This window comes from Erythranthe guttata, chromosome 13, assembly GCF_056151865.1.
Source record: "Erythranthe guttata isolate IM_541 chromosome 13, IM_541, whole genome shotgun sequence".
In the NCBI taxonomy this organism is placed as follows: domain Eukaryota; kingdom Viridiplantae; phylum Streptophyta; class Magnoliopsida; order Lamiales; family Phrymaceae; genus Erythranthe; species Erythranthe guttata.
Window position 1 is genome coordinate 19,436,104 of NC_142545.1, and position 27,858 is coordinate 19,463,961.

The 27,858-nt window shown below is 37.1% G+C and overlaps 5 protein-coding genes across 8 annotated transcripts; 4 read left to right on the forward strand and 1 right to left on the reverse strand.

The window, feature by feature from the left end:
• Positions 1–681: 681 nt before the first annotated feature.
• Positions 682–6,141, reverse strand: LOC105950906 (DCD (Development and Cell Death) domain protein). Its single transcript, XM_012974283.2, has 4 exons — positions 5,896–6,141; positions 4,816–5,116; positions 4,527–4,643; positions 682–4,444 (listed from the first exon to the last, which is right to left on the reverse strand). The coding sequence occupies exons 2-4, from the start codon at positions 5,098–5,100 to the stop codon at positions 1,214–1,216; spliced, it is 3,633 nt and encodes a 1,210-aa protein (XP_012829737.2). The 5' UTR covers positions 5,101–5,116; positions 5,896–6,141; the 3' UTR covers positions 682–1,213.
• Positions 6,142–6,832: 691 nt separating this feature from the next.
• On the forward strand, positions 6,833–9,793 carry LOC105950905 (Tetratricopeptide repeat (TPR)-like superfamily protein). Its single transcript, XM_012974282.2, has 8 exons — positions 6,833–6,967; positions 7,066–7,259; positions 7,339–7,574; positions 7,741–7,990; positions 8,073–8,218; positions 8,308–8,513; positions 8,607–8,731; positions 8,890–9,793. The coding sequence occupies exons 1-8, from the start codon at positions 6,954–6,956 to the stop codon at positions 9,465–9,467; spliced, it is 1,749 nt and encodes a 582-aa protein (XP_012829736.2). The 5' UTR covers positions 6,833–6,953; the 3' UTR covers positions 9,468–9,793.
• An 844-nt stretch (positions 9,794–10,637) lies between these two features.
• Positions 10,638–12,680, forward strand: LOC105950903 (Single hybrid motif superfamily protein). The gene is made up of 3 exons (XM_012974281.2): positions 10,638–10,860; positions 11,473–11,732; positions 12,311–12,680. The coding sequence occupies exons 1-3, from the start codon at positions 10,785–10,787 to the stop codon at positions 12,437–12,439; spliced, it is 465 nt and encodes a 154-aa protein (XP_012829735.2). The 5' UTR covers positions 10,638–10,784; the 3' UTR covers positions 12,440–12,680.
• Positions 12,681–12,995: 315 nt separating this feature from the next.
• LOC105950902 (chaperonin 60 subunit alpha 2, chloroplastic) lies at positions 12,996–16,758 on the forward strand. The gene is made up of 8 exons (XM_012974280.2): positions 12,996–13,152; positions 13,232–13,409; positions 13,726–13,847; positions 13,950–14,157; positions 14,241–14,386; positions 14,660–14,966; positions 15,234–15,685; positions 15,843–16,758. The coding sequence occupies exons 1-8, from the start codon at positions 13,099–13,101 to the stop codon at positions 16,128–16,130; spliced, it is 1,755 nt and encodes a 584-aa protein (XP_012829734.2). The 5' UTR covers positions 12,996–13,098; the 3' UTR covers positions 16,131–16,758.
• Positions 16,759–17,450: 692 nt separating this feature from the next.
• Positions 17,451–27,858, forward strand: GRL (transcription activator). 4 transcript variants are annotated; one of them, XM_088811524.1, is made up of 25 exons: positions 17,451–17,604; positions 17,823–17,935; positions 18,366–18,816; positions 18,916–18,990; positions 19,408–19,488; positions 19,712–19,792; positions 19,900–19,982; positions 20,498–20,582; positions 21,125–21,250; positions 21,409–21,516; positions 21,708–21,752; positions 22,107–22,249; positions 22,640–22,772; positions 22,925–23,035; positions 23,188–23,266; positions 23,676–23,869; positions 24,144–24,289; positions 24,589–24,670; positions 24,744–24,854; positions 24,988–25,113; positions 25,196–25,335; positions 25,427–25,523; positions 25,650–26,641; positions 26,794–27,009; positions 27,177–27,858. In XM_088811524.1, exons 3-25 carry the CDS (start codon positions 18,412–18,414, stop codon positions 27,673–27,675), a joined length of 4,158 nt encoding a protein of 1,385 aa, XP_088667650.1. In that variant the 5' UTR covers positions 17,451–17,604; positions 17,823–17,935; positions 18,366–18,411; the 3' UTR covers positions 27,676–27,858. The 4 variants fall into 4 exon arrangements, with proteins under 4 accessions (XP_088667650.1, XP_088667651.1, XP_088667648.1 ...); XM_088811522.1 differs by having other exon boundaries at positions 17,485–17,604; positions 22,637–22,772; XM_088811525.1 differs by lacking the exon at positions 17,823–17,935.

Sequence of the window (27,858 nt, forward strand, 5' to 3'; positions counted from 1 at the left end):
AGGATTTGTTTGCATTGCGAAAGCTGGAATTGCATTGACATTCTTGCGAAAAAAGAAAAAAAAATTGGAGGTTCAAGTTGTGGAATAGGATTCTATGTTTATGTGTCGATGGATTAGTGAATACTGTTTAGGAACAGCATCCACGTTTCGGTTTTTGATTTGATCTGATATATGCAAAGACGACAGTTAATAAGTTGTCAACTCCTCCATTGGAGGAAGCTGTTTATTTGTGTGTGGAATGTGATTCATCTTTGATGGTCGGTACATACAGTCGAAAAGATAGGTATTGGCCCTTCGTTACATTCAGATATCGGAGAACGAAGAATGAATATTGACCTTTGCATGATCGATGTAGATTATTCTGGATAACTATAGCATAGCATCAGCAAAGAATAGATTGATATTGACTCGGTTTATCGAAAACATATATCACTTTATCAAATCAAAAATCGAAACAAATCTGCTTTACGAGCATCCAAATATTCTAATTTATCCACTATGTAATGTTCTTGCTACCAAATAGAACAATGTCAACTGCCCTACTTTAGCTAAAGGAATGTGAATCTGCATCTATGAGTGGCTATTGGCTCGTTTGGACACTAAAGAAATGGGAATCCATGCATGTCAAAACCTTCTTAGCTTCACCCACAAGTGAAAACATTGCATACACCCACAAAAGTATGTTCAATATCAAAATATATTTTCTTCAAGAAACAATAAAAAAAAAAAAAAAAAAAAAAAAAACAGTGCAAGACACAATAGCTATACTGCTATCTACATCTTACGAAATTTTACTCGAACATGTCTATTGCTCAATAACACATCTCCCTCCTCCATAGCTGTAGTGGATGTGAACTTAAAAAAAAAAATCAACAAAAAGAAAAAGAAAAAAAAAAGCAGAAACTAACTATCTTGTAAGGCAGGGGGGGTAGCCTCCAAGCACAAAAAGATCATCCAAAAATATTCCCCTTAATCAGTTGTCCTGCCAGCACTTTGCTTTTCAGAAATGCCAGAGATGTATTGCTCCAGGCTTTCTTCAAACAAAGATAACAAAAACGGCCAGCAAGTACACGTCACTAACAAAATAGCGAAATATTTTTGAAGACTCGTCGTTTCGCATAACTGACATAGTGATCAAAAACCATAGAGGAGAGGTTGAAGGAGACGTGTAGCAATGAATGCACAAGTGTTATAAGCGAGCAGCGGCATGTTCCTATTGAGAAGGCTTCATACCTGTCCAGTTAGTTTTTATAGTTTTCATTCTACTTCTCAACATCCTTAATTTCTCCTCCTCTATAAGGTTGTCCCTACAGCCAGCAGCGAGTTTGAACCCTTCTGAATTTGGTTCCTCGAGATTGAAGCTGCTGACCTTGGCATCAATATCTTTGGACAAAATGCCTTCAGTAGAATTTTTGATACCATGGCTCTTATTAAGCTGAATTGTTTCCTCGAGGAGAACTTGTGGGCTGCCAATTTGAAGATCCATATTTGATGCTACATTTTCTTTAAGCTCATCATTGCTTGCGGACGGCAAATCCTTTTGCTCCTCAGAATTTGAGGGCTCTTTTATATCGCCACCCGTGAATTGACGAGTTATTGAAGCTTGAACATTTTCTAACCTAGTATTAATGTTGAGCATCTTAGTTTCACGAATGCTAATGGCTTTTTCACAACTTTGTTCATCACCTTTGTCAAGGATCTGGCGAGGAAGCAGTGAATCACTGCCTTCATTGTTTCTAAAGACGGGTCTGACCAGCTTTTTGCGTTTCAGAGTTGTCTTCGTGGAACTCTTGACCTCTTCATTAGCAACAATAATTTTATTACCTGTGGGTGATTCAATTCCGGTCCTAACTAAGCTTTTATCTGTCTCACTACGACGCTTGAAATCCGTAACTCGAGTCTCTTCAAGCCCTCCATCAATACTCTCTGGAATAGCCTTACTAGCTGGTTCAATTCCGGTCCTAACTAAGCTTTTTTTATCTATCTCACTACGACGCTTGAAATCCGTAACTCGAGTCTCTTCAGGCGCTTCATCAATACTCTCTGTAATAGCCTTACTTACATCAATTGGCTTTTCTTTTTCCATTGCTGAGTGATTAATCTCAATATTGCCCTGGATCTGCTTTCCGTCTACAGCAGAATTTCCATGTTCAGGTTGCGCAACTACTCTGGATTTCTTAGGCTTCCTAGCTGACAGATTATTAGCGTGCTTCAACATCTCCATGACTTCATCAGCTGTTGCATCCGTATAACCGCCTTGGCAATTAAAATCTCTGTCACTTTTTCTCTCACTCAACTGGCGTTCATGTCTGGAAGTCAAGCGACTAAAAACACTTTTTCTGTTAGCATTGGAGCCAAAATCTGGAGCTTCAGAAATTTCACGTTTCTCCTTCATATTCATATACAGATTCTCATAACCTGCGACATCTCTTTTGTTCTCCTTCGGATTCATATACAGACCCTCATAACTTGTAATATCTCTCTCTGGATAAGTACTTATACCAACATCCTTTGCTCCAGAGCGAATGAAATCTTTGCCAGCAAACATGTACATATCCTGCAGAGGAGCATGCTCACTCTCATGTTGGGACGCTGTAGGAAGATTCCTATCAAATGCACAATGATTTTCACTAGAATTGGAGGGATAAGCAAATAACAATCCTTTTTCTCTCCTAGTATTTTCAGAACCACTGTAAGCTGGTGGAGCAGAAATTGGAAACAATGGACCACTGTGATTAACATGAGCAGAGGTATTGACATCTGTGTGCATAGACAATTTGGAGTTCAGAACAGAACCAGTGGTTTTATGAAGCAATGAACTTTGGTGTACTGATGCATTTGTAGATGGACATTTATTTCCAAATTCAGGCCCGATATCAAGGGATCTACTAGACTGTAACTCTGAGTAATAGGGTGACGACGTATTCTTAGAAGAGAAGTTCCCTAACGGAGCATGGTGAGGATGATTTTCTTGCACTAAATTAGAATTCAAATGAGCTGCCACGGATGCTGAGTATCCATGAGAAAAAATGGGCTCTTCAGGCATGTAAGGGACAGCTCTTATAATGGTTGCATCATCAAATTTTGAACGAGAGAAGTCAAAATTATGAGCTGCAGTAAGTGGAGAGCGCCTTTTTTCTGGTACTAACTTCTCAGGAAACGATCGCTTAGAGGGTGACGGATACTCCATCGTGTTGAAAGGGCTAATAACCATTTGAATACCCTCTTCATTGTCTCCTCTGTCACTGTTCATATATCTTCCATCATTAACTACTCGCCCATCAAGGCATTCAGGATATCGATTTTTCCTGGTTGAGAAGGTTGAAAAGAAAATGTTGTCGTCCATATTCTCAGTTACTCTTCCTTCTACAAGCGGATAATTACTTTCACGAACAATCCTGTGACCACTGTGCAATGGACGTGACAAATTTTCAGATGAGAAGTCTTCCATAGAACAAGTACCAAAATAAGGTTTACTCTCTACCCTATCGTTGAATGGAAACCTTCCACCTGCAGTTGTTTTTCTTAAATTATGCAAAAGGTCAGCAGAGTGCTCAAAATCACTAACAGGGCTATTACAACCATCACAGTCCAAATGATATCTACTTTCCAATTTGCTAGTCATTGAGCCCCTGTTACCGCCCATCACTTCCCTTGTTTGCCTAAATAAATCCAGGTTGTCATCTCCATAAACCATCGGTTGAACACCGTGATCTCTTTGATGAAAATCATCATAGAACCTGTGCTCATGAATGTGTTCATCAATGCCATACTTGTTTTTGCTTAAAGGCTTTCCATAGGGATCTTTTGCATATGCCTGCCCGGAACCATGGTCCATCTTATATTCATCAAACAATCTGAGCCTCTCCATAAACCGATCATCATCAGAGCTTCTCGCGTCTAATGGGCTTATCAGGTAATCAGGCGGCAAAACAGGATTGAGAACTCCATCCACTTGACCTCCATTACGCACCCTCTCAACTGACGATAACCGACGACCATCAGCTAATTTTCTCCCCTCATCCGATGAATGCATAGAGGAATCAAACTGAAAGGTCTGTGAAGTACCATGGTTATATGTTCCATTTTCTGCCGTGTAGTTTCTGATCAACCTGTCATCGGTATCTCTTCTTCTCTTTTTAGGCAGAAAATCTCCTCCGGCAAAAGCATGTTCTTTCTGTTCAGTGTTGACCCCATCATCTATAAAAACTTCAGCTTCTTTAGCTCTAGCCAATGAGTTCCCATGGTCACGTCGGTATACGAAGGGGTTAAATTCACCATGTTCCATCCTTTCCATGTATCCACTCTTGCTTAATGCAAATCTGTCATCACCTGCCAGTTTTTTGTCCCTACTAGCTCCTCTAACGACTGGTTCGGCCAGCACATGAGGAGACCTCTTGTTTTCCAACTTTCTTGAACTGAACAAAGACAAAAGCTTGCGAACCTAAATATTGATAGAATAAAAAATATCAGCTCTTTTGATCTCCCAGAAGAAGTCAATGAAAAAGAGTAAGAAGCTTGCCAACCTGATCTTTGGACAAACCAAAATTAAATTTCTTTGCTGAAAAATAATTCTCTCTGATAGCATCTCGAAACTCGTGCTCGGAAAGGGGGTCGCAATACCATATCGGAGTAAAAGACACCTGCACACAAAAATATAGGTTTACTAGGCAAATGAAGAATAGTACGTGACCTGAGGTGATTCCACAAATGACGAAATATCATGGATTAGAAAATAGACGAATTTCCAACCAAGAAGAGAGAATCCTTACGATTATACTACAAATGAAACGGCATAATCGAGGCTTGCCATACCTGTGCAGGGAAATGCATCCCTGAATGATTAAATGCGTGAGGAACAATATCTAGTGCACCATCACAGGAGGCCTGATAAACTCCAAACAGTTGTCTCTTCTTGAATTCAAACAGAAATAAAACCATTCCAGCTTTGATATGTTTGACAAATTTTCCCATGTGAGATGGTAGGGCGAATACATTATGTTTAAAACACTCTTTCTTTGTCTCGGTGCTTGACATGAAGATTGCACCAAATTCTGGAACTCTTCCAGCAGCACCATTATCCTCCTCGTTGTCCCACATCGAACCACCTGCAAAACTGCCACATCGACAAAATTGAGAATAATGACATCACGAGAGTAGAGTCGATGTGAGATTTTGTAACATTCATAAATTCAATTTGAATGCAAATAGTACTGTTTCCCACTACAACAGAACCAATTTAAATAACCAAAGTCTCTTAGTAGTTCTTCTTCCCCTTTTTTTGGCCTACGAAACTCAATATTTTGTCAAAACAGAAACTAAGATTTGAATACGACAGTTTTATCGATTCTAATGCACCAAATCCTGCCAAAACTAATATGATTCAGAATCTAGACAGGCATTTCAATGATTCGACTTCCTTTCCAGATTTTTGTAAAGAAACCAACAGACAGAAATTTGTTTTGCTTATCCAATTCCAACAAAAACTCCATTATGCTACGCCGATCTCATATTACGTGTCGTATACGAAAACTCTTTTCCTATTCCAGAAAAAATAAAAGGAAATCCATCCCCCTGATACACATTGTGATCAACATAATCACAGAGTAATAAAACAATATAAAACTACAGGAAGCAATCAACTTACCAAAGAAATAGATAAACTCATTTCTATCAAATTATGCGCAAATCAAAAGAGAGAACAGCAGTAAAAACAACACTATTCATCACAACAGCCATGGACGAAGAGAAAATCAAATAATGAACACAAACCAAACCACCTTCACGATTTGATAGTGCATATTGCAAACAACAATCAAAACCTAAAAAGCAATAATCATAACATACTACGGAAAACCGATTAACATTAAAAACGAGGGTTACTGGAGAAGTTACCAAAAAAAAAATTTAGTTATTTGCCGACACGCTAGGGTTATTGAAAAAAACAGTGGAAAATCTGAAGAGCAAGGGTTTCGTCCGTAAGAGATGGTCTATTTATCTTCGAAAACGTTTTAAATTTCTCGTCCAACAAAAAATCTTTTTCTCGTGATCAAGCTTTTGGAATACCAAAATCAGAGGATTCGGAATTGGATATATATATATCATATATATACACAAGTTCGAGTAAGAGTAAAACAAATCATTCGAATATTATTATTATTATTATTATTATTATTATTATTATTATTATTATTATTATTATTATTATCCCATAATATTATTTTACACGTGTGCATTTATTTAGTAGGCGGTTTTTTCTCGAGTTGGGGAAGAAGTGGGAATGTCGAGATTATTTTAATCTCATTAAGAGGGTGTTTGGAGCTTATAAGTTGTTAAAATAGCTTATAAGCTCTTTCAAAGTGTTAAGTTATTTTTTTGAAAAATTAAATGGGTAAAAATATCTTATGAACTCATTTTTCGAATACTTCAAAATTAATTTAGAAAATAACATGTATTAGCTTATTAACTCTTAAAACAGCTTATCAAACTTATCAGTTTGTTTAAAATATGATTAACCAAACGAGGCATAATTCTATATGGGCTTATTACGTTTCTAATTCTTTAACAAAATTTGTGTAGAAAATGCAGACCCAAATTCAAAATTTTGCAAACTGAGCCCATTAGCTTTAGCCCACAAACAAATTTAGCGTTTAAATATTGATTTTCAATGAATTTAAACGGAAAAAAAAATTAATAATAAAAAAATAAAAACAGAGGGGAGGATGATATTGATGGGTAGCCGTTGCCTGATCAGAGAAGAAGACAGAAAATCATCTGTCATGTAGCGTTCCTGATATTTTAAGGTAATAAAATGCGCACACATTATCTTCTCCACACTCGAATTCACACACACACACATGCATAATATAATTATATAAGGATTGTGTAACTGTAATGTATCCAGAATAAATATTTTTCTTTGCAATCAAAATCAAAATCAACTCGCCTATTATATGTGCGCATTCATGTAAGCCTCTTCTCCCAGTTTGTTTCTTCATTCTTCTTCACTTGTTTTAAGCCCTAATTTGATTTAACTTCATTTTTTTGTAATCAATTATTTTGTAGGTTATCAGTCAAATTTCCTGTAAATTATATAATCAATGAACAAAGGCACTGTGGATGCGGTGGGTACAAGTTGAAACCAAAAGGTTCTAGTGTTCAATCTACAGAGAATGAGAAGTCGAAACGCGACAGCGTTTTCATCGACAAACGTGGCAAATTCAGAGAATTCAATCATAAGAAGGTTTCGAGGAAAAAAGGTAAATCATATTTAATTTTTAATTTTTAATTTTATTGTTTTTCTCGCATTTGCCTAAGTGTTGGTTGTGGTGAAAAAAGGTGGTTCGTTGAGGGGTCAAGGATGGAAATACGGGTCGGGATTCGTCGACGGAATATTCCCAGTGTTGAGCCCCATTGCACAAGAGATTCTCAACTTTGTGCAGAAGGAGTTTAATAGTACAAGTAGAGTTTGGTCCTCCTTAGACAATTTGCCTCCCACCAACACCAATTGGGATGACCTAATCAGCATTGCGGTTCGACTTCGTCTCAACAAAAAATGGGATCCAATCATAGTGGTATATAACTATATATACACCCGTGCAGTCCTTTTATTTAATTTCATAGGTACGTTTAATAACAAAAAAATGCGCTGTTAAATGTTAACTAATTTATGTAGCAATTTGAGAAGCTAAAGAAAATGCACTGCGTTTCGTTTTATTTGAATTTGACCGTTTTTGTCAGATGTGTGAATGGATATTGAAAAGGAGCTCGTTCAAGCCAGACGTTATTTGCTACAATCTACTTATAGAGGCTTATGGACATAAACTACGTGTTAAGAAGGCGGAATCGACTTATTTAGAACTCATAGAAGCTCAATGTATACCTACTCAAGATACTTACGCACTTCTTGTGAAAGCCTACTGTAAATGTGGATTGGTTAACCGTGCTGAATCTGTTTTTACCAAGATGAGAGCAAATGGCTTTTCACCAAGTACGTCTCGATGTATTGTATATGATCGTGTTTAGATAAGAAAAAGATGTTATTTGATTAAAATTTTATTTAATATCTACAGATACGACGGTGTATAATGCGTATATTGACGGGCTTTATAAAGGGAGAGAGTCTCAGCAAGCTCTGGCTATATTCGAAAGGATGAAGAGGGAAAACTGCGAACCAACCGCCGAGACGTACACAATGGTGATCAACATATATGGGAAGGTGGTGATTATTGCATTAATCTTTAATGAAACGTTACAAATATATCGTTAATTTATACCAAAAAATTCTCCATTTTATTTATTTTCCAGGAGAATAAATCTTATATGGCCTTAGACGTGTTTCGCGAGATGAAGAATAGAAAATGCAGACCTAATATTTGCACTTACACTGCACTTATGAATGCATTTGCGAGGGATGGATTGTGTGAAAAGGCAGAAGAGGTTTTCGAAGAAATGCAAGAAGCAGGGCACGAGCCTGATGTGTATGCTTATAATGCTCTCATGGAAGCTTATAGGTAATTTCTCGATGCATGAATATCCTTATATACTAACGGAATCCCAAAAATCGACAAACATTTTTAGTATAATTTGCTTTTTATTTTGGGCAGTCGGGCAGGTTTCCCTTACGCTGCTGCAGAAATATTTTCTCTTATGAAACAAATGGTATGCGAACCAGACACAGCCTCGTATAATATACTGTTGGATGCTTATGGGAGAGCAGGCCTTCATCAAGGTATAAATACAATGTCCCATTATACCAAGAAAATCCATTCACTGCATTTAAAGAACGAATTTTTACAATGATCTGTCTTGAGCTTTGAGGAATTGTTGGTTGAGTCTCTCTCTCTCTCTCTCTCTCTCTCTCTCTCTCTCTCTCTCTCCCCCCCATAGGTGCACAAGCCGTGTTTGATGAAATGAAGCGGCTTGGAATAGAACCTACCATGAAATCCCACATGCTCCTCATATCAGCCTATTCAAGAATCGGAAACGTGCTAAAATGCGAAGAAATCGTGGACGAGATGAAAAGTTCCAATCTCAAGCCAGACACATTCGTCCACAACGCAATGCTGAACTTATACGGTCGTTTGGGCAGGTTCGAAAAGATGGAGCAAGTTCTAGCAGCCATCGAGAAGCCCGACATCAGCACCTACAACATCTTGATCAACATGTACGGACGCTCGGGATTCGTCGACAAGATGGAAGAGGTATTCGAGTCGATCATCTCCAAGAAGAATCTGAGACCGGATGTGATGACGTGGACTTCTAGGATTGGTGCGTATTCGAGGAAGAAACAGTTCAAGAGGTGCGCCGAGATTTTCGAAGATATGATCGACAGTGGGTGTTATCCAGATGGAGGGACTGCTAAAGTGCTTCTCTCTGCTTGTTCTAATGAAGATCAGATTGAGCAGGTTACTCATATTGTTAGAACCATGCATAGATCAGATGATACATCGGAGGATCGATTGTGATTGGTGGATGACTACAGAGGTGTAGAGAATCAGGTGAGCAGCAGATTATAGCCCTTGGAACAAAAAGGTGGGCTGCATTACAATGCACCAACTCCCTGTTGTTTGGCTTTGCTGACACATCAACCACTACCATCCTTATTTTTTATAATTTTTAATCATTATTTTTTTATTGTTTTTTCTTGGGAACTTGAGTTGGTGATTAGTTTAATTAGTAATTAGTAATTACTCACCCTACTTGGTGTTTATTTGTCAGGTGAGTTCTTATGAGTAAATATTATATAGATGCCGCCCTCGTATATGCTAGAAATTCGGATTCACCCCCTAAAGTTTTTTTTTTCTTTCATTTATTTGGTAGACCATGAATCTCTCTCCATATAAATAACTATCGAGCACATCAATATTTTAGTCGAGTTACAATATTTACATTCAAAACATTGGCTAAAAATAGTATTTTGCAATAGTTAAGTATTTGTGAATCTAATAGTAATATCAATAAATGGGAGTAACTCTAGTGATACGGGCTTAATTGCTCATAGGCCCATATTGAATTAAAACTCTATACAAATTTCAAGGGCGACCCAAGCCCAAGGTCACATTACGCGCTACAACTGTTAAAACTTAGTAAATAACTCCACACAGGGTATGTGTGAACGGCAAACGTGACTACATTCGGCCCAATATCAGTAACATGGGCGGGAAGCTTGCACAGTGACATGACTAAAAGGAGGTCCACCAACCAACAACGGGCTCAGCGGAACATAAGGAAAAACAAGTTCCTTCTATCTATATATTAACATTCAATACTCCACTCTTTATCTCTCTAAAAGATATATCGTTTTCCACTTTACTCGATTGACTTGACCGTCAGAATGCTAACATCGAAAACCCTTTCCCGACACTTCTTTTTTACAGGTCTCCCAGGGCAGTTGGGCTCTTCTCGGCCGAACTTTCTTTCGAATTGGGGTTCTCTTGTAAATGAATTTTCATGAATAAGATCCTTAAATCATAGAATAGCCAAAGAAATTAGCAAGGTGCAAATTCAAATATATATATATATATATATATATAAGTTAGGGGGTCTTGAAAAGAGATTATGGAAAATACGGTGGTCAAAATTTATTTATGGAAAGATGAGACCGAATTACCCTACCAACTTTGTCTCCCTTAATTACCGGTTTTTCCAACTTTCAACACAAAAATATTCGACCGAAGAAAAAAAAAAAAAAAAAGAAGAGCGTCTTCTTCTGCTAGTGTGCGCCTCCTCCTCCTCGTGCATTGAGAGAATAAAGCGGTGGGTTTTGTTTCTCGCGTTTAAACATGGCGTCTAGGTTGTGGGCAACGAGGGCTGCTTCTTACCTTAGGATCTCTCTTCCTTCCAGAGGTTTCGCCACCGGTACGTTTAATCATACTGTTAATATTACTCTCTCCCATTTTCCCTTTTCCTTTGATTTATGATTTTATTGATTTGCCTTTTCGGTTATGTTGAATCTTATACATGTGTTTTTATTGCTGATTGTTTCAATGAAAACCTGGCGATCTGTTTTGTCTCGGTATGAAAGATCTGATTTATTAATTTTTTGTTTGTGCTTTTAGATCAGTCGGAAATCACCGCTTGTTTATTTATTTGTTATTTTATTGCATTTTTAAAATACATGGAAAGTGAGTGAAAGTTGTGGTATTAGATAAATTCCTCGAATATGGATCCAATTGCCTTGATTCTCTTCTCTGTTTCTGTAACATGGATCTCTCATAACAGGGGTTATATTTCATATTTGTGAAGTTAATTTTTATATGTCGAAATGGTAATTACGAAAAGAGTGGTGAGATATTAAGTATTGGAAATCTGTAGAAGATCATTTTTCGTTGTTGCTTTGATGTAGTGATCTCTTGAAATCGTTACCGGTCTTGGTTCGTTCAGATCTCTTTGTCGAGTTTCTTTCCATTTTTATTACCTATGTTCGAAATGCTAAGATATTAATTAATTATTACCTTTCGACAAATGCAGTGCTGAAGGATTTAAAGTACGCCGACTCGCACGAATGGGTGAAAGTTGAAGGCAATTCAGCTACTATAGGCATTACGGATCACGCGCAGGACCACTTGGGCGATGTTGTGTACGTCGAACTACCAGAAGCGGGGACTGAAGTAACACAAGGTGACAGTTTCGGTGCTGTTGAAAGTGTGAAAGCAACTAGCGACATTAACTCTCCTATTTCTGGGAAAGTTGTTGAAGTTAACTCCAAACTCAACGAATCTCCTGGTCTAGTGAGTCTTCTTTGACCAAACCGTGTTTCTTTTTCGTTGATGTTGATGCAGCTTATTTACGAATAGTTCCATAATTTCGTTTTTCCTTATTTTGGATTTGGAAGTATGAATGAAAGAGAGCGTGCAAAAGGGAACTTACTTGCAAAGTAACATCATCGTAACAGAAAGAAATTAAATAGTTAATAGTAAGTAAAATTAGCAATAGGCACTGAAATGGGGATTAATACTGTGACGGACATTGAATTATCCCACATTAGTCAAATTATTTGGTTTAAATGCCTCGAGCAAGTGGAATTAATGCTCTGTTTCTTGCTTTGAGTGACACGAACTATGCCTTAATTGAACTATACTAATTGCTTCTATAGGACTGTAATACTCGACTGCTTACACTTGTATGATTTGATACTATATTACAAAATGGTCGTGTTATGGCCCACATTTTGACAACTGGCACTAGTTAGAAGTGCGCGTTTCCCCGTTTCTACATTTACTAGTGAATAAGCTTAATATCTTCCTACTTGTTCTTTGTATTACTGTGGTTATTCGATTGTGTTAATCTTGTCACGTTTTCCATTCAGGTTAATGCGAGCCCGTATGAAAACGGATGGATTATAAAGGTAGAGATAGCAACTTCTGATGAACTGAATAACTTAATGGACTCTGAGAAGTACTCCAAGTTTTGTGAAGAAGAAGATGCTAAGCACTGAGACAAGGATTGCAGTTTCATTACAATAATTCTCTCATGAGGGCTATGTTGCAGTTTTCTTTTTTCTTTCTTTTCGATTTTCTTGTCTCTATGTGATTGATCTTAGGACGATAAGCCACTGCAAGTCTGCAACCATTGTCTCTTTCTTATCGAAAAATATTCGAAGTTTTTTTTTTTCTTCTTTTTATTATGACAATAAATGTTTTTTTTTTGGCAGTTAATTATTGAATACATGTTTACAATTTGTCAGAGGATTCAAGTTATGCTTGTATTCAAAAGCATAACATTATTTTATTTTTCATAAAATTCTATTTGGTTTTATGAAAAAAAAACTTAAGATAATTTATATGGAAATTATGAGATGTATTTCTTATTAGTTTATTTTATTTGTACATGAATTAGTAATTAAATTATTTTATTTATTAGTAGAATGAAATAAACCATTATTTAAATTTCGAGCATTTTAAATTATTTCCTCGTCATTTCGTTTTGTGATTTTCCAAACATGACCTTCTTCTATTTATTTAAAATCGCGTGACGGAAAATATGCTTGAAACGCGACTATGCTTTAAATTTTGCAACAATTGTAGCATCCTTCACTAAAGCGATAAAACCCCTTCAAAACCCTATTTCCATTTACCAGAAAATCTCCACCGGAAAATGTCATTACCATTTTCTTCACCACTGCACTTCAACCCTAACATTTCATTCTCCGTAAGTCGTACGTTTTAATTCTATCACGGATTAAGTTTCTGCAAATTTTCCTTTTCTAAATTATTTTATATTTGTTTAGGGTTTCCGCGGAAAATCAATTTCATACGGGCTGTGGAGAAGAAACAGTGTAAGAAAATCACTTTTGGTGGTGAAAGCTGGTCCTAAGAGAATCGAATTTGACGGAAGGTGCAGAGATGCTTTACTTTCTGGGATCAATAAGCTTGCCGATGCTGTTTCTGTTACACTGGGACCCAAAGGTGTTTTACAATTTTTATGATTATTTTTTATTCGTGTTTGGTGCAAGCAGAAATTGGACAATTTAATAATTATTTGTTATTATTTATGATTCTGATGTGGTAAATCTGCAATGGTTGATACTATTATTCTGTTTTTGGTAGCTTCTGAAATTGGATAAATTCAGTTTATGTTCTGCAATGGCTGATAATATTATTCTGTTAATGTTGCCACAGTTTTAATTATACTGCATCGAAATTACTACCCCAATTTGTTTTAGTCGTGAAAAATAGTATTCGATCAATTTACTTCTTATTGATTTTCTGTTAAATCACGCAGGGCGAAATGTAGTCCTTTCGGAGGCCGATACACTTAAAGTGATAAACGATGGTGTTACTATTGCCCGAGCCATAGAGCTCTCCGACACAATTGAGAATACTGGAGTACTGCTTATCCAAGAGGTCAGTCAGTCACCATAGCCTTCTTACAGATCCCGTGTTAAATAGAAATTGCTGCAATTAATCTTCTTGATATCACATTGGTCTAGATTATGGCTTTTGCAGGTCGCTACTAAAACAAACGGGTCAGCTGGTGATGGTACAACAACTGCAATTGTATTGGCTCGAGAAATGATTAAATTCGGATTGTTGGCTATCACTAATGGAGCTAACCCCGTTTCTCTAAAAAAGGGAATGGAGAAAACATCAAAAGAGTTGGTGAAAAGTTTGAAGGAGAAAAGTTATGCTGTAAAAGGAAGTGACGACATTAAAGGTTTGATTTCCTTTCTTTTCCTTTATCCAGCTTCTATAGATTAATTATTTTACAAGTATTTTTATATTCACACCTTTTTGCAGCTGTAGCTTCGTTATCTGCTGGAAATGATGAAAGTATTGGAACACTAATTGCTGAAGCTATTGATAAAATTGGTCCCGATGGAGTAATATCAATTGAATCATCTTCATCATCAGAAACTTTTGTGATCGTTGATGAAGGAATGAAGGTAATTTATTTAAATTAATCCGATGTTCACACGACAACCTCATCTTTCTGTAGCCAACTCTTCCATCTCAAAGACATTGGGAACTTAGCACTATTGCACTGTGACTATTACTGTTTTTGTCCTTTTCTTCTTCCTGGAACTTCGGGTTCCGCTAATCCTTCATTCTGAAGCCTCAGCTAATGTCCTATCTTTTCACTATACATATAGTATTTCTCGCTTTTCTTGAGTTTTCATTATTTTCTTGATTTGTCTTCAGGCAATCTTTTCTTACAGATAGATAAAGGGTATATGTCGCCACACTTTGTCACAAACAAGGACAAATCTACTGTGGAATTTGAAAATGCAAGAGTTCTGGTGACTGATCAAAAAATATCCACTGTAAAAGAGATTGTTCCGTTGCTGGAAAAGGCTACACAATTGAGTGTCCCTTTGCTGATTATTGCTGAGGATATTTCTCGGCAAGTGCTGGAAACTCTAGTGATGAATAAAATGCAAGGCGTGCTTAATGTTGCTGTTGTAAAATGTCCAGGGTTTGGGGATGGGAAGAAAGCTGTATTGCAAGACATTGCGCTTATGACAGGTGCGTTTAAAATTTTAAGTGATGATTGAATGATCTTCAGTTTGAGGCATTTTGCTATCTTAGCCTAGAGAATTTTAATAAATTAAAAAATAAAGAGCTAGTTGTTTGCTTCCATTTTCTATATTCTCGGTTTATTCATAAAGTGATATTTAGAAACACTTTACAAGATAGAAACTTCACATTAGTATGAATCACCATGTTTTGTTCAAATAAAATTGTTCTTCAATATTAACTCTTACACAATTGTTATTGCTTCGTTGTAATTAGGAGCTGATTTTTTATCTGGAGATTTGGGCTTGACTCTTGATACTGCCACATCTGATCAACTTGGTATTGCCCGAAAAGTGACCATAACAAGCAAATTCACCACGATAGTTGCAGACTCTTCAACCAAAGCTGAAATACAGGCAAGAGTGATGCAGATAAAGAAAGATATTGCTGAGACAGATAGCAAATATCTGGCAGAAAAGCTTAGTGAACGAATGGCAAAGCTTTGTGGTGGGGTGTGTATAATTAAGGTTGGGGCTCATACAGACATTGAACTTGAAGATCGAAAACTAAGAATCGAGGATGCAAAAAGTGCCACTTTTGCAGCAATATCCGAAGGTGTGGTACCTGGCGGTGGAGCCACCTATATACATCTCTCAAAGCAAATACCTTCGATTAAGAAGGCCTTCCAAGACCCTGATGAACAGATTGGTGCAGACATTGTTGGAATGGTTTGTTTCACATTCTTTCTTTCTTACTTTGCATGTCTGAATCTTGTATATTTTCATATATTCTGATATTACGGCGTATACGTTTCTGAAACCCTTTATTTAGGGTTGTTCTATATTATTACTCGTCTAAAACCCTTAATTTGTTAATGAATTTCAGGCACTTCTTGCACCTGCAAAATTGATTGCAGCAAATGCAGGAGTTGATGGGGACGTAGTTGTGGAAAAAATTAAAGCCTGTGATTCAAGAATCGGTTATAATGCAATGAATGGGAGATTCGAAGATCTGATGGATGCTGGAGTAATTGATCCTTGCCGTGTGTCGAGATGTGCACTCGAGAATGCTGTCTCTGTTGCTGGTATGATTCTTACCACTCAAGCCATATTAGTAGAGAAAACTAAGACACCTAAGCCACTTGTTCCACATATTCCTGGTATATCCCCTTAAATTATTGGGGCTGGGGTTTGTAAGAAAAATCTTAAAGCTTACACAAGAGTAGTAGTTAAAATGCCAGCTCATGTGCTACTTTGTCGAGACAAATGGCTGTTTGAAGAATACAGTTATCGGTTCTTTTTAGTTGAAGAGGGCCCACCATGGTTGACAAAATATTTTCGTTGAAGGGCATTCTTGAAATGGCTGCATAAATGTTACATGATTTTCATTACTTTCTGTATGAATGCCGTTTTCGAATCGTTTGACTATTTACTAATTGAATTACAAGCCCCACACAGATTTATGATGATGATGATGGTAGAGATATTGTAGACTTGTGCCGGAACAGGTAGAACTCAACTATCGTACTTGTCCTTTTCTTTCTATTATCCTTGTTATCTAGAACTCTTCGATGTGTAGCATTTCTTTTCGGCACTCGAATAGTTGCAATTGGTGCAACCATTTGTGGAAGTGGAACTTTTCTCACCCCCCCTTTAATCTTGGTGCAACATCATTGGTAGAATCATTATTTGTTGTTTGGTACATAATTGTATATTTTCAAAGTTATATCTATATTCATTAAGCCTACTGTATTAGCTCTACAATTACAGTAAATTAATAATGATTCAGGCTTGATGTCAAAGCTAAGTATGCTGTCCACAATTCGGACCCAACACTTCCTCCACACGCATGAACATCCACTCCCGCCCGCACACATAAAATAATTAAAAATAAAACAAATATATATTACATCATTTTTATGTCACTTTTACTAAAACAAATATTAATTGGATCATTTTTATGTCACTTATTACATAAAAATAAAACAAATATATAGATTACATCATTTTATTTCACCATTTACTAATTGGATCCCTTGCTGACAAAATTTTATTTAAAATAGTCGAAGAGGGACTTTTCTGATATATTAAACGTAAATGGCGTAAACGCAATTAAGTCCGACGGGTTTTGTTTCGCCCACCGGAGGAAGAAAAATCATAAGCCTCAACATTTGGATTTGAATTTTCTTTTTTCTTTTTTTAATTTTTTTTAATAATTTATATATACATATCTCAAACGTCCAAATTTTGATTGATCCAAACATTTGGAATCAAAATATCTCAGACATATCTGTTTATATTTGTATTAAAAAAAAAATTATGTTCGTATTTTTCTAACACAGTTTTATGTTTAATTTGTATTTGCAAAAAAGACTACATTTAGGAATAATTTTGCATTTACATCTATTTCTGACGTATCACTTATGTAGTAATGACCTGAAGTTGGTAAAAAAGGAAATTGAGAAAGGACGTTAACGTAATTTCAGAAAGAAGTGGGTTAAATCAGAATTAAAGTAATTTGTATCTATAGAGATCGTGCGGGGCTTGATTTCCATTTTTTCTGCTTCTCTCTCTCTCTCTAATCGCACACTCACACACAGAAAGCAGAAAGAAAGCCAGCACAAATGCAAAAGTACTTATAACCAAGGGTAAATCCGTGAAAATTACTCTCTCTCTCTCTCTCTCTCTCTCTCTCTCTCTACTATCTCTCTCTCTCTGACACACACACACATACGTACCGTCGTCAACCCCCCTGCGTCTGTATTAGTTTACTAGTACAGAGTAAAAGCACTACTCTATATAGTTTCAGTGATTTGCCCTTTTCTCTGTCTCGCTCTCGCATAATTACATAGCATTTCTGGTGTAGATAGTAATAGTTGGGAGTGTCAACAGGTAGATCTGAAGTTGAGAAGCTCCCGCGCTCAAATTCTGTTCCGGAAGCTTCTACGGCTTTCTCTACTTCTGCATTTCGTTCTAATGGTGCTCCCCTTTTCCTCTCCTTCTCTCCTCTTTCAGAATTCTACGATTTTTTTTCTATTTGTGTGTAGTTCCCAAATGCTTACTTGTTTTTCTTGGAGGCGAAAACAAATTATTACGGTAATTGTTGCTGACAATTGAGAGTCAGACTTGTGGATTATGCATTGTATTATTCATACTTTATTTTGAAGAAATAAAAAATGGAAAGGAATGCTGGGGGTGGTAATTTTTTAACTGTTTTTAGAAATGTAAGATTGTGATCCTGGAGTTTTTTTTTTCATGTCTTGATTAGAGATGATATGTGCTCTCGTAATGCAATAATTTTTGCTTCTTTTTACAAGTGAAGTGTTTTCACTCGGTCGTTTGGGATGAGAACTAGGGTTCTGATTTGAACAATCTTGTATATCATATTAGACCTCTGAAAAATATGCAGGGAAGATAGGGTTTCTTGGTTTGAGACTTTTGCTTAAGTGACCCAAATGGCAAAGTCGAGGTCGCATTTCCCAACTCAAGATGTGTTATCGTCTGCACAGGCAGCTGTGAGGTCGAGAGAATGGGAGGGTCCGACAAGATGGACTGAATACTTGGGTCCAGAAATAGCATCCAGAAATAATGGTGGTGCTGAAGGTGCGGCAACTCAAACCTCAAGCAGTTCGTCGCAGAAGGGTTTGAACATGCAGTGGGTTTACCAGCTCACACATGTAGCTGAAGGACTAATGGCAAAAATGTATAGACTGAATCAGATTTTGGATTATCCTGATTTGGTTAGTCATGTCTACTCCGAAGCATTTTGGAAAGCAGGTCTATTCCCAAACCACCCCAGAATTTGTATTTTGCTTGAGAAGAAATTTCCTGAGCACCACAGCAAGTTGCAGCTTGAACGGGTAGCATCTTAGATCCCTTTTTTGGATTCATAAACATCCCGTTCACTTCTTTCCGTCATTTGGAATTGTTTATCACTGATTCATGGAAGTCTTTGGTAGGTTGATAAGCTTGCTTTGGATGCTATGAATGATAGCGCTGAGGTTCATTTGCAGAGCTTGGAGCCATGGGTTCAGGTGAGCCATTATCAATCTTGATTTCTATCCCATGATTACTATTTTGAATGAACATATAACCCCAATATTTCATGTTTAATCTTGTACTGTGTTCGTAATTGACATGAACTTGGCTGTTCTGGCTAGTAATAATTTGCTTCTTTCCTTGTGATTAAAGGCAAAGTGACTTATGACTTAGAGCAAGTATCTTTTTGTTTGCTACAATTTGGCTGAGTTTCATAACCTGAGGGAAAAAAGGTTCATGGAATTGCTGGTAAAGTGGGTGCCAGGCATAACCACTTTCAGAAAACTAGAAATGTTAAACTTAAAAGTTTGCTGAGTTATGCTCTTGTTTGCCTGTCTACTCTTGTTTATGTTGTATTAATATCGAATTGATTTATATGTTATCTCATAAGTTGATTCCTTTGCATGGATCAGCTGCTTCTTGACCTCATGGCATTCCGAGAACAATCCCTGCGGCTGATATTGGATCTGAGCAGTACTGTGATTACCTTGCTGGTGAGCAGTGAAGAACGATATCAATTAACTTCTTGAGAACTAAAGATGCATTGGTTTAACATTACTCACATATTGGCTATGGTGTATTTATTTATAAGCCATCAGCCATGCTATATGTTATGAAATTATTATCTGCGGAATGTAAAAGATAAATTTGTGATCAAGTGCGGAGTGGTATTTATTTGATCGTAACTTTTTAATGGTTTGACTACTTCCCTTGCAGCCCCACCAAAATTCTCTCATCCTACATGCGTTTATGGATCTGTTTTGCTCATTTGTTCGGGTCAATCTATTTTCTGATAAGGCAAGTCTACTGCCAGTGTGATTGACCTATTTCCCTTATCATTTTTTTCCTTCTGAAAAGTTTTGTTGATGTGTCGCTTATATGAATGCAAAACCCATGAACTTCAGATACCAAGGAAAATGATACTGCAAACGTACAATCTTTTGCATGCCATGGCACGGAATGATCGAGATTGTGATTTTTACCATAGGTGAGACTACAACTAACATTCAAATTGCCAAATTTCTGTGGTTTTTTTTATAATTAATTTTGAGCTCATGTCTGCGACTCTTTGTTTACAATACTCTATGTGCTAAGTCAGCTTCTCACGTGTCCATTGTTAGGTCATACATGAACTTTTTATTTTTTATTTTTTTATTTAATAAGATTTACATGTTGATGTAGTGCAAGAAAATTCACGTATTGCTCTTTGAATATTCCCATTCACAGCACCTAGCTGGTTAATGGGCCCTAATTTAGCTTCTGATGCATCTACTGCTAAGTCATTAATGAATTTCCATTCAAATAGGATTACATGCTTATGATTGAGAAATGCAATAAAATTCACACTTGCACATCTTGTAGGTGATATTTATATTTTAAGTAATGTTTTTGGCTTGAAGAAAGCACCTGTGTATATAGTGAAAATACTCTGTATTCTCATCAAATTCAAATTAAAATATTCCTTCAATTGCAGCTAATTTATTTCTCTTTCTTGAATATCAGATTAATTCAATTTGTAGATTCTTATGATCCACCATTGAAGGGGTTACATGAAGATCTTAATTTCGTCAGTCCTCGGATTGGAGAGGTAATATTCTTTCTTGGCTGCCACATCTTGCTGTGAAGGTCAATTTCGTCCAAATTTTTTCCTTGTTCCCAAATCTCAAGCCAACTTTGAATTAATCTTTCCTTGGTACTTGGCTTCCTTACTCTGGCTTGATTAACAGATTATTTGCAACTTTTTTTGACCATTCAGTAGGTTCATTGTGTTAGTATGAAAGGTCTCCTCACTCCTGGATAATTGTTTCCTTTATTTGTTTAGTATCCCATTCTCGTTTGGTTGAAGCATGTTTTGCTTTCCAGTTAAAAGTACAATCTCTCTTTGTATCTGTGAAAAACCTGCCTTTGTTTGAAGCTAATGATGCAATGCATACGTGCTATTTAGAAGTGTTGCTCATGTAAAACGAGAACTTGTCTGTATTCCAGTGATTATGTATCATAACATAAAATGGGATGATTTCGTATGATGGTACAACTTGTTACCTCTTGATTTATGATCTTAAACAAATTTTACGTAATATGCCAAAAGTAGCGAGTCTAACTAATTTGCATGATGCATCTTTCTATCAGGTTTTAGAGGCTGTGGGTCCCATTGTCTTTTTGTCTACAGATACAAGGAAGCTGCGAAACGAGGGTTTCCTAAGTCCGTTTCATCCTAGATATCCTGACATACTTACAAACTCTGCTCATCCAATGGTAACTAAAGTTGCACTTGCTCTATTCTGATATTATCCTTGCAGCCCCTATAGGTTCTGGAACATGAATGACCAAACATTTTCTTTAACCTTTTATAACGACTGACTTGTTACCTTTTTCACATTGATTCTTAATTCTGAACATTTTCTCCTCTTCAGAGAGCTCAAGACCTGGCAAATGTTACTTCGTATCGTGAATGGGTGTTATTTGGGTATTTGGTTTGTCCAGATGAGCTTCTTCGAGTCACAAGCGTTGACATTGCTTTGGTACACTACAAGACCATCCTTTTCTTCTTTATCTGATATGATCTCTATCTTCTAATAAGCCTTATTTCCATTAAGACTTTGGTCAGTTTATATTAGTGCGCAGTATAACCTTGACGCTTTCATTTGCTTGATATTGGCCCTCCCATATATGACTAATAGCCCTTCATGTTTGTTTCTTCTATTCTTTTCAGGTTGTAATGAAGGAAAACCTAGTTCTGACGTTATTCAGGGACGAAGTGAGTTTAATATGCCAGTTACTCTTAAGAGAACAATTTTTTTCCTCGTATTTTTCATTAAGTAGTAAGGAGTAGATCTTTTCTTTTCTAGAAAGTGCAATATGAGTTTGAGAACTCTGCTCCAATTGTTTAATAAGACAGACAAGACCTGGCCCGCCCAAAGAGTTTAGTTGAACACTAGTATGGCTGTTTTGAATGTATACGTTCACATTTTACTAGCTATTCTTAAAAATATAAGTAATCAAGAAAAAAATACAAACACCTAACTACAAATCTTGAAATGCTTTGTGCCTTTGTCTGATTTTAGAATTTGTCATACACATCTTTCAAAACAATTTTACTTTATTTGTGCAGTATATTTTATTGCACGATGAGTATCAGCTATATGTTTTACCAAGGATATTAGAATCAAAGAAGATGGCAAAATCTGGACGAACAAAGCAAAAAGAAGCAGATCTAGAGTACAGTGTTGCAAAGCAGGTAGAGAAAATGATAAGGTAATGAAAATTTGAAGATGACTTTCTGATTTAGTTATTTGTTACTTAGCGAGTGATTTAGGAAGAAACAAGATTTGAGGCTATTGATACAGTGATCACGAGAGGTAGTGAAAAAATGCTAACATTGCATCTGTAAAAAATAGTAATCGCTTCATTAAAGTATCCTTGCACATTGAAATGATACACTGATACATATATGTTAGAGTTCTTGTAACATAACCTTTTTACCTTTTTAGCAGCAGTATTTCAAATGGAGAGATGTTCAGTTTTGCCCAATAGTGCTTTAATTTCAGAAATGTTACCAATTATTTAGCTATGTTTGTAAGTAGAAGTTGTAGTTTGTACCCCTATTTCCAAATTAGTGATTAATTTGGTTTTTGATTGTAGCAGTGAAGTCCATGAGCAGGCACTATACTCCTGTGATGCTATACACCACGAAAGAAGAATATTGTTGAAGCAGGAGATTGGGAGGATGGTTCTCTTTTTTACTGACCAACCAAGTTTGTTGGCTCCTAATATTCAGGTGTGTATGGTTATGGATATAATGTGAGAACTGGAGTAAGCAATCTGCCTATATCTCCATTAGCAAGTCATTTATGTTGGTAGTGGCTGCATTAGTTACTTGTAGATCTAGTCTAAACATATACAATTCCATGGCTACTGGTGGTTGTACAGATGGTTTTTTCGGCCTTAGCCTTTGCACAGAGTGAGGTGCTATGGTATTTTCAGCATGTTGGAGTAGCGGCTTCTAAATCTAAAACAACTCGGGTTGTGCCAGTAGAAACTGTAAGAATATTTTTTGAATTATATTTATTGCCATAGTGTCGGTCTTCATTATGTATGTTATCTAGCGAGGTATATTAGCTAAATATAATTATATTTATTGAATTCGATCAGCAAAAAGCACTTGATTTTCATCTACTGCTACACAATTGCAGGATCCAAATGATCCAACTATTGGATTTTTATTGGATGGTATGGACAGACTTTGCTGTCTAGTCCGGAAGTATATTGCAGGTTAGGTTCCTTCTTGAAATATATTAGTTTTTTATTTAGTAATATGTGCTCTTATAAATCCTGTTAAATTATGTCAGATTGCATGGGATTGTGAAGTATAATGCCTCAGTTTAATGTAATATTCTCCAGTGACCTGTGTGTTACTGATTTGTTTATGTGGTCCAGTAACCAGCCTGTAAATTAATATCTAAACATGAAATCTGGATTATGATGACCTGATAGTTCCTTCAATCAAACATTACATTGGACATTTTTACAATGTCTTGCTGCTGGAAAAAGATGTTAACCTTTAGAATCAGTATTATGGCACTGTTAGAATTAGTTACTCGATATAACTAAGTGAGGCAAGTTGAACTGTAATTTTTTATTTATTTTATCTCTGAAATATACAAATTTCTTTTTCTCCCAGCCATTAGAGGTTATGCTTTATCATACCTATCATCCTGTGCTGGTAGAATCCGCTTTCTGCTGGGTACTCCTGGAATGGTGGCTCTTGACCTTGATGCTACCTTGAAGGGACTTTTCCAAAAGATTGTTCAGCATTTAGAAAACATACCAAAACCTCAGGGCGAAAATATTTCCGCCATCACATGTGATTTATCAGTAAGTTTTTTCCCGAATATGTTCTTTCCTTCTCCACAACACTTCAATTTGTGCTATGTCGATGTCGGGACTAGAGTAAAACTCGGATGTAGATTTTGTTTCAGAAAATAAGAATGTAAATTGATCAAATCATATAAGCATGCAAACGATAAATTACACTTTCGTGCTTTATGACAGGCTTCCAAATATGCTGCTGAACGTATCAAACAGCATGCTCTTGCTTACCACTTCGCTTGCAGTTATTTTTAGTTGTGAACTGTGTTTAAACTTTCAGGAGTTACGCACGGATTGGTTATCCATATTGATGATTGTCACTTCTGCTCGTTCATCTATTAACATCAGACATTTGGAAAAAGCTACAGTATCTACTGGCAAAGAGGGCTTACTGTCAGAAGGAAATGCTGCATACAATTGGTCCAGGTGCTTGCTCTCACTTTAACTGATCTTGATGCGAACTTATACCATATTCTTTATTGGAAACGGTATTTATCTCATAATAAGCTGATGGACTTTCACTCTCTTCAATACGTCAATATATATATTCATGGGGTTTGGATTTGTCCTGCAAGCATCTTAGGGTTGGCTCCACTGTTTTGAATAATCTAAAGCATATTACGGTTGCTCTTCATTTCTTCAACTTATATAATAGCAAATGCATGACATGAACTTTCTTTTTCCACGGTGAAGAGACATTGCTGATGCATTTTTCATATATACAGATGCGTTGATGAGCTTGAAAGTCAGTTATCAAAATATGGGAGTCTGAAGAAACTCTATTTCTACCACCAACATCTTACAACTGTAAGTGTTATGCAGTTTATGTAGTCTTCTAAGAACAGTGTGTAGCTTTAATCTCACTCAATGGGTACTATAGGTTTTTCGTAACACCATGTTTGGCCCTGAGGGTCGTCCACAACATTGCTGTGCCTGGCTTGGTGTTGCTAGCAGTTTCCCAGAATGTGCTTCACCAATTGTTCCAGAAGAGGTATTGACGAACAACTTCAACCATGCTGTTGCCAACACTGACTCAAACAATTGTCATACGTTGATTGTCTTATAATTGATACAGTCCAATAACCACCATCATAGTCCGTAACTTTCATCTCTTTTGATTATAGATGTCTAAAATTGGACGCGACGCAGTTCTGTATGTTGAATCCCTTATCGAATCTATCATGGGAGGGCTGGAAGGTTTAATAAATATTCTCGACTCAGAAGGAGGATTTGGATCTCTGGAGATGCAGGTTTTCCCTCTTTTGCATGCTTCTGTTATATGAGTTAAATTTACGATATTTTCTTACTGTACTAATCGTATGATGATTTCAGCTTCTCCCAGACCAAGCAGCAAATCTCATGAATTTGACATCCAGATTATCTCTTCCTTCAGCAAAATCTCCAAAACTTTCTTATGGTTTTCATTTGCCAGGATACGAGAGCTATCCAGAAAATAATAATTCCATCAAAATGTGAGTTAATTTCATTGAACTATTCGTTTTCTAGTTTTTCTATATGGTTCTTCTGGTGACATATATTTGCCATTTTCTGTTTTGGTGCCAGGTTAGAAGCTGCACTGCAGAGGTTGACAAATCTTTGTTCAGTCTTGAACGACATGGAGCCTATATGTGTTCTGAACCATGTTTTTGTTCTTAGAGAGGTAAGGTTGCAGCTTCAGTTTCTGTAAATTGCATTACCACATCTCTACAAAAGTTCCAACAATACCCTTAACTTGACATTATTGGCCTTGAGTACTTCTAATCAGTTTTTATACATTCCGATGCAGTATATGAGAGAGTGCATCCTTGGGAATTTCAAAAGGAGACTGCTCACCGTGCTGAAAACTGATTCTGATCTACAGAGACCTTCTGTCCTGGAATCACTTATTCATAGACATACTTCTATAATTCATCTAGCAGAGCAACATGTCAGCATGGACCTCACCCAGGGTATTCGTGAAATTCTCCTTGCAGAGACCTACTCTGGTCCAGTTTCTTCTTTACAGTTGTTTGAGAAAACTGCAGAACAGCAGACTGGGTCAGCTACTGAAGCTGTGTGCAATTGGTACATCGAAAACATTGTTAAGGATGTCTCTGGTGCCGGAATCATCTTTGCACCACTCCATAGATGCTTTAAGAGCACACGGCCTGTTGGTGGCTATTTTGCCGAGTCAGTGACAGATCTCAGGGAATTGAAATCCTTCGTTCGCACTTTTGGCACCTATGGAGTTGACAGATTAGACAGGATGCTTAAAGAACATACTGCGGCACTTCTAAATTGCATTGACACGACATTGCGGGCAAATCGTGAGAATTTGGAGGCAGTTGCTGGAAGTATGCATTCTGGTGACAGAATGGAAACAGAAGTGAATATAAAGCAGATAGTTGATATGGACACTATGGTTAGGTTCTGTATTCAGGCGGGGCAGGCAATTGCTTTTGGTTCTCTTTTAGCAGAAGCTTCGGGGGATGTGCTTAAAGAAGGTGCTCCTCTGATTTATTCACTGCTAGCAGGTGTTGCTAAGCATTTACCTGATGAGATACCCGAGAAGAAAGAGATCCGGAGAATGAGAAGAGTGGCAAACACTGTTAACGTAGTTGGTGATCATGATTTTGAGTGGGTTAGATCTATACTGGAAGAGGTTGGGGGTGCAACTGATGGTTCGTGGAGCTTGTTGCCCTATTTATTTGCAACGTTTATGACCTCTTCTATCTGGAACACAACAGCCTTTAATGTTGACACTGGGGGCTTCAGCAACAATGTTCACTGTTTGGCCAGGTGCGCATAATCTCGTTTTGTTGTTTTTAAGGGAAGTATAATAAGCATAATAGATAATAGTGAGGATGCATTTGAACAAATCTGTGGGGATCTTTACTACATGAGCTAGAAAGTATTTGGTAATTTTGATGACTATATTTTCTTTTTATCAGGTGCATATGTGCTGTGATTGCGGGAAGTGAATTGATCAGACTCGAAAGAGAATTTCAACAGAAACAATCTCTTTCAAATGGCCACATCAGTGAAACGTTGGATCCTGCCGAGACACTAAACTATCTGTCGATAGAGGCAAGCATAAAGTCCACAATGCAGCTTTTCATCAAGTTCTCAGCAGGAATTATTCTCGATTCTTGGAATGAAAGCAATCGGTAAGTTCATGTTCCTAGATGGAGAGGTGACTCATGCCATTTCACCACACACACACATTTGTAGGTTTGACAAAACACGCAGAACCACCTTGCCGGCTCTTGAGCACATTTGAAACTGAACCCTTTCCAAAGCTGACGAACTTTTGTTGGTTTCGGCATTGTTGCAGGTCTCACCTTATTGCAAAGCTGATCTTTCTCGATCAAGTATGTGAGATCTCACCATACCTACCGAGGAGTTCACTGGAATCTCATGTACCTTATTCGATCCTACGTTCCGTTTACAGCCAATACTATTCAAATTCTTCCACTCCCCTGGCATTGATGAGTAGTGCTTCCCCACGCCATTCTCCCGCCATGTCACTGGCTCATGCTTCTCCATCACTGAGGCAGCACCGTGGTGGAGACACCATTTCTCCACAGTCGAATGTCCACGACTCAGGTTATTTCAAGACTTCATCTGCACATGGCCCAGATCAATACGAGACAGACAGTGTTGGCATAAGAAGCATCGACCACAAAAATCGAAATGTTAGGCGGTCTGGCCCATTGGACTACAGCTTAAGTCGCAAGTCCAAATTTGTAGAAGGGTCAACATCAGCTAGCACTGGTCCCAGCCCATTGCCTAGATTTGCAGTCTCGAGATCCGGTCCTATATCGTACAAATAAGACATAAAATACTTGTAATTGTGAAGTAAAAGGTTGTATGTTGAGTATAATAATTATGTGTTGTAGTGAAAGATGTGATGTCAGTGAAAACTGTAATTACTGTCTTTGATGAGACTGTTTGTTGCATCATTTTGTACTGAAGATAAACAATAGTAATTTTCAATCAACTTCGGACTTAGTTTA